Here is a 6,709-nt window from a genome sequence, read left to right as displayed (position 1 = left end):
TGTGTGTGTGTGTGTGTATATATATATATATATATATATATATATATATATATATATATATATATACGTTCATTGTTTAATGTTGCTCAAATGAGAAAGAAGTACTCAATACATGTTGAAGAGGATATGGTTTTATTATTATTAAATCTGAATGTGAGAGTTTGTGTCACACCTCGAGTTTCACTAAGATCACGCTGGTGTGAAACATGAGTTGCAAGACAAACTCTCACATTTAGTTTTAATTGTGTGTGTGTGTGTGTGTGCTTGCTTTTCCTTCTGTCAATCCATGGGGTTATGTTTTTAATTTAAAAAATGAGAAAAATATTTTCTATATAAACGTTGGAAATTTGCAATCCCCATGAAATGCCTAGATGGGAGTTAAGAAGCCGTTCGTGTGGGCTCTCCTGGCCCTTGCATGTCTGCGAAGTCTTGTCGTCATTTGCTGTTCAAATTTCAGTTTGTTGGGTGAATATACTTTTCTTCAGTCAAACTGTTTTTTACACAATTTGTTTATTTTGAGAACCGTTCGTATATGGGTGCCCCACAGTATAACACATTCCTGCGTCTCACGCATACACAAACACGTGTTTATACATACACACATACAAACACACATTTACATACATGCGCGCTCACCCCTCGCCTATATACACAACACTGCACGTGCAGCACATTTATCTCGAAACTTTGTTGTAATTGATTTGTGTTTATTTTCTTTGTACGAATTCGTTGACACCTGTATTTGAGAAACTTTTTAAAGCAAAACCCTCAATAAACCTGTGCTGCTTAGTTCCATTTTCTTATCGCAGCCTTTAAATCCATCTTGGGTCGATGCTACAATAAACAAAGAAAATTGTTGTAAACAATTTATTATTGTTTATAGCATGACCACATTTTGTACAAATACGTGTTCCTAAGACGTCAACATTCCCTGTTTCTAATCAAGGGTCAGTCTAAAATCATCATTGTCATCACCGTTAGTTGTTTAAGACAGGACACGGTGAAGTCCGGCGACTTACGACGAAAGCGGTTGTTGCTAAGGACGCTTTCATAGTCTCATCTCGTAGCTATGGGTTTATTGAAAAATGACTTCTTTCTATCGAACGAATTAATTTATAATAACAAGAAGGATCTAGAAAATTTATAAATATATCATGATAAATTAATTTCTATAAAAATATTACAGTAAAATAATTTTTTAATTAAAATCTTTTGAATTTATTCAACTTGCCTGAAGAAGTATAAATGACAGAGTTAAAATATTTATTTCCGCCAATCAGAGCCGAGTTTGTGATTAACTGCCGAACAGCTAACAATGTCAGCCACCGTATAACACATGTTGGACCCAAGCAGTTTGAATAAGGTTTCTACAGAGAAAACATCATGAATAATTTCACCAGGGGACCTTTACAGTTAATAAGGAGGAGTCGATCGTTTCTAGCCCCCGGTAAGAAGGCACTGCACCATTCCGTCCGTGGCCCAACAGACTTTACAAGCAAAGTTATTCAACCTGTGAACTTTGTCAAAGAACATTTATTTAAATTTGGTTGGATTAACAAGAATTTTAGATCAGCTTTTCACCACCGAACGAATGTATGGGCGGCGGCGGCGAGGACCAAACCCGTGTCCCCACTCACAAGTAAAATGACTCCACGAAAGAAAAACGTCGAAGTTGTTGACGTCGATAAACTGGATGTTGTGGCTTATGCGATATCAGAGGATATCAGACTGGAGGAATTGTCGAAGGCATTCGTGAAACAAGCTCTGTATGAAGTGGTGGCTTTACCAACAGATGTGACCGATGGCCTTCATTTGAAAGCTGTTTACAAGATTGACAACAAAGAACGTGAGATCTTCCTCTTCCGTGAAGGTGCCATTGTCTTTTGGAATATGTCTGTGACCGAAAGGAATGAAGTTCTACATTCCATCGAGAAATACTCGGCTTCTCCTTACGCTTCGTCTTTGTATTTGACCGAGAACGAATGCCTGAAATATGATTACAGTGCCGACCGTAAGACTTGTCTTGAGAAAGATGTGATTCATATCAACGTCGCCGATCAGTTCGATTCCCTCGTGAAATATGCTTTTTCGAATGCCCTCTCGCTGTCCGTCAAGTTAGCCATTTGGGAAGAGTCTTTGGTTCGATTCGTCGATACTATCGAGCCAGTCATCGAAGATGTTCGCCTGGGTAAACGAATCCGTGTGTCCCGGGACCAGATTCTCCGAATGACCGGGGAACTGTTCACATTAAGACATTTAATTAATTTGAGTTCAGACTTGTTGGACACCCCCGACTTTTATTGGGACCGCGAGAATCTGGAGCCCCTCTATCAGAAGATGGCTAACTATCTTAGCATCAACCGTCGAACCAAAGTCATTAACGAAAAACTCAAACATTGCTGCGAGTTGACCGAACTCTTGTCCAGTCACCTCAACGACAAACACCACACTCGTCTTGAATGGATGATTATAATTCTCATCTTAGTTGAGGTGATATTCGAATGCATTCATTACGTGGAGAAGTATTACAGCCTCTGAATCTTCTGCAATGATCAGTTGTGGATTAAAATATTTCACCAAACCATTTGTATTTAATCCCTCTCACAGAGTTTTGCAAAATAGATATCTACTTTTATTTTGAGCAAACCACACACACACACACGACAAAATATTCAGTGATTTTTTTTTTTTCTTTTAACCCATTTCTCATTTCCATTTTTAAAAACCTATTTTTCATTCCCATTTCAAATATTTCCTGTTTTTTTTCTTGTCTTTCTTCCTCTTCTACTGCAACCTTAAGTCTTTCATTAATCGATCGTGTGTTTCTGTTCATCAATTCTGGCCAGAGACCCTTTAGCCTCGCATTCTGCTCTGACGTATCCTTTATTTGTAGCATTAGTGTGTGATCTAAGGGAGCTACAGCTGCTTTAATATAACGCATTGTTGGTTCGTCCTGAAATTGACTGATATTCCCCCTCCCACCACTTTTTTTGTTATAGAGATTACGAACACGTTGAAAAACAGTTCTAACCCAGGTAACATTTAAATGTCCTCGTGGGACCACAAGTTCTGTGAAAACTTTCTCGTTTTGGTATATTTTATTAAATGCATCTGTAGACAACATATCAAAACATTAAAAAAATTTTGTTAATATTCTATGTATACAATAAACATTTTGTATATATGTGTGTGTTTTTATATTTAGTATCTAAAATTGTATGTATATAAATATGTTTATGTGTATATGTATGTATATATATATATATATAAATATATATATATAATGTGTGTGTATTCGTATAATGGTTGCTTTCCATGCGTCACCAGCTCCCTGCTGTGTGCTGCTATTACTATTATTACAGAATCCTTGACGCTTTCCCTGCTGGGGCCATCCACTCCTCAATCCATTTGTCATGCTGGGCTTTTCCTCACCAGGCTACCAAGGTCACAACTGCTGGTTTTCTTGCAGTCTATCCTTAGTGCCATTTTCCTAGTTTTCTTTACGGTCAACAAAAAATAAAGCCTTCAATCCCATTGACTAAATTCCATTAACCTATTTTAGAAATATTCAAACAATAGACACAGTTGCTCTAGCTTGGGCCACAACTTATGGACAAGGACCTGTAAAAGAATGTTGGAATGAAGTTTCTATTTGAAATAGTATACCTTGGTCAGTTTGAAGTTTGTAATTGATTAAAATTTAAAAATAATAAATGCAAGGTTTTTTTGTTTTTTTTAATGGCCTGCAGCTAATTGAAAATAAATTTGAATTGTAAAATAAACAATTTGGTACCACTTAAGAGTGGCCCTGATGTGTGCACCTGCACTAGTCAGGGGTGTATGCACCTGTGCAAGTCAGTGGCACCTGCAAAAAAAAAACAACCCTCAGTTTTGATGCTGCATATTTATTTGTAAAGGAGAAACAAAGTGTTGAATTCTATAACACCAGACTTAATCTTGCAATAAGGAAATGAGTCTGATAAAATACAAGGAAAGATTTTTTCCATGCTACACACAAAATTGAAAAAGTCTGGTAAAAAAAACTTCATTGTTTAACGTCCGCTTTCCATGCAAGCATGGGTTGGACGATTTGACTGAGGACTGGTGAACCGGATGGCTGCACCAGGCTCCAGTCTGCTCTGGTAGAGTTTCTACAGCTGCATGCCCTTCCTAATGCCAACCACTCTGAGAGTGTAGTGGGTGGTTTTTATATGCCACTGGCACAAGCTTCATTTCTGGAAAATTCTAAGTTGAGACTCCTAGACTTTATTCTTCTGACTCCATAAATATCTCGTCTGATGTGGCAGGTTTTTCAGATGCAACAGTGACACAGTGGTATCAATGCATGTGAGACATAACAAGTCTCCATCTTGTATGTAAACCCTACCAAGTCGGAGGAGTTGGGCACATTGTTGAAATAGGGAAATCTTTGATTTGCAAAAGAAAGTATAATAGAGGCAGAATAGCAGAGGAGAAGTGGACTCTTGGAGGATGGGGCAATAGGATTTCTGGTGTTTGGGAATGGTCATTCCTCTGGAACTTTGCTCCCTCTTATCAGTAAGTATATAGAACCAGGAACGACTAACCATTCTGATTGTTGGAGTGGATACAATGGAATAACTGACATTGATGCCGAACCATGGTATTCCCATTTCAAAGCAAATCCTAAAAAGAAGACTGTGGATCCAGTAACTGACGAGTATTACCAATCCAGCTGAAAATGTTTCTGGGAAGATGCAAAAGTATGATGGGAGTAGAGAGAAATGTGATTGAATTGCATCTGGATGAGTTTGTTTGGAGGGGAAAATATGGGGAAACTGGAGAGGAATGTTTTTGGAATATTCTAAAACATCTTTCAGAATGGTTCACTTTTGAATAACATTTTATTTCATTATTTTCAACTTTCTTTGATTAATTTTGAGGAAGATTTTATTTCAGATTTCAAAATTTGTTTTATTTTCATTCATTCAGTTGGTTGGTTGTTTTATTAGATAGATAGATACCCCCCCCCCGCTACACCTGATTTACAGTTTACACTTATTTATACATGTGGAAGGTTTTTTTAAATTTTTTATTGTGGGTTTCACTGACTTGCCTGTCCATCTACTGACTAGCATGGGTGTGTGAGTCGGGGCCACTCTTCTATAGTGCTAACAATTCTTTTGAAAGGAAAAGGACAACTATTTAGTTCTAATTTTTGTTTTATACCTTTATTATCCCCCCCTCCCGCGCCTCCAATTGCTTTATTGTGTAAGAGCAGCACATGCTACCAAAGCGACACGGGTACAGACGAAGCCCAATCTACCCCTTTATGACTGACTGTTGTTAATGGTTTGACACGAATTACATTCTGAGTGACATTCGAATCCTAGTGAATAACATGACTTCCTCAATCTCTGATTCGTTGCATCTTTGGCATTGATCCACCACAATTCTTCTGAGTATCAGAAGAGACAGTACCTGAAGGAAGAAGGTGGAGGTGTTCCATTTGCAACTACTGTCGGAGCTGAAGACCAGATTCGTTTTTTCTCGGGTGTCCGTCGGCTGTTGACACGGTTTGTAACTTTGATGTACTGCTGGACCGAACTGGACTCTAAACAGTCTATTGCAATGAAGCAAGTTGGGGTTGCATCAGAAGCAATTGTTAACTGGCACAGTTTGACATTTGTGCCATGGGGTGCATCGACAATCCTGTCCAAGATGTTGTAGAAATTGATAACCTGGCCAAAATATTGCACTTGCCACCGTCTTCCCTTCCGCCGCCCTATTTTCCCACACCCCACGACTGAGTCGTTCTTCATTGTTTTACGTCATCTCGAGCGCCCTCTGTTGCTTGGTGTGAACCAACTTTAAAGCTTCTTTCACACCAATACAACACTAATGGCTTGAGAATAAGATCGTATTGAATAAAAATGTAGTTTGACTGTACATTGTGTGGTAAAAGGAGGTGACGGTCATTGGTGGAGCGCTTCATCGGTGTTGACATGGGTGTAAACAACTAGAAACTAAATAGAATCAATCACTTGGACGGGATTTAAACTTCAATAAAGGGAAACAACTCTTCAAATAAAGTTATTTCCCTTGTATCATTCAGGAATTCCATAGCTTTTACGTTAGCAGTCGTGGGTCGATCACTCGGGAAAGCTGGGCGTTGGAAATATTTGATCTATTGTGAAGGCGTGGCAGTGCAATGAGAAGTTTGCTTCCCAATCACATGGGTCTGAGTTCAGTCTCATTGCGTGACACCTCGGGCAAGTGGCTTTTATTATAGCCCTGGGGTTGGATTTAGTAGACAGAAACTGAAAGGAGTGAGGGGTGGGACTGTTCATCCCAGGCGGCGCTTTTGGGTCTGTTGTGGAAGCCTATGTAGGGAGCTGGGTGACACAGTAAAACCAAGAGCTACCTCGAGTGGCACACACACACACACACACACATATATGTGTGTGTGTGTGTGTGTGTAATCTTACACTGCAGCCATGCTGGGGCACCGCCTTGAAGGGTTTTAGTTGAAGAAATCGACCCGAGGACTTATTTTGTTTTAAAGCCTAGTACTTATTCTAGCGGTCTTTTTTATCGAACTGTTACGGGGACGTAAATACACCAACACCGGTTATCAAGCGGTGGTGGGGGACAAACATAGACACAAAGTCACACACACAGATATATGCATATATACTTACACATATATATATATATATATATATATATA

The 6,709-nt window shown here is 38.9% G+C and overlaps 2 protein-coding genes across 2 annotated transcripts in view; both read left to right on the top strand.

The window, feature by feature from the left end:
• LOC106882536 (dynein regulatory complex subunit 7) overlaps positions 1 to 6,709 on the top strand; it is a 31,472-nt gene that overhangs the window by 2,793 nt on the left and 21,970 nt on the right. The gene's annotated exons all lie outside the window — the stretch shown is intronic.
• On the top strand, positions 1,263 to 3,184 carry LOC106882541 (required for meiotic nuclear division protein 1 homolog). The gene has a single exon (XM_014933256.2). It carries the CDS (start codon positions 1,384 to 1,386, stop codon positions 2,536 to 2,538), a length of 1,155 nt encoding a protein of 384 aa, XP_014788742.1. The 5' UTR covers positions 1,263 to 1,383; the 3' UTR covers positions 2,539 to 3,184.

This window comes from Octopus bimaculoides, chromosome 11 (genome assembly GCF_001194135.2).
Source record: "Octopus bimaculoides isolate UCB-OBI-ISO-001 chromosome 11, ASM119413v2, whole genome shotgun sequence".
Lineage (NCBI taxonomy): Eukaryota > Metazoa > Mollusca > Cephalopoda > Octopoda > Octopodidae > Octopus > Octopus bimaculoides.
This window is presented reverse-complemented; position numbering and strand designations above follow the sequence as displayed.

What these genes read in the sequence shown, in the direction of transcription:
- LOC106882541 (XM_014933256.2), top strand. Translation starts at nt 1,384, where the DNA reads ATGAATAATTTCACCAGGGGACCTTTACAGTTAATAAGGAGGAGTCGA.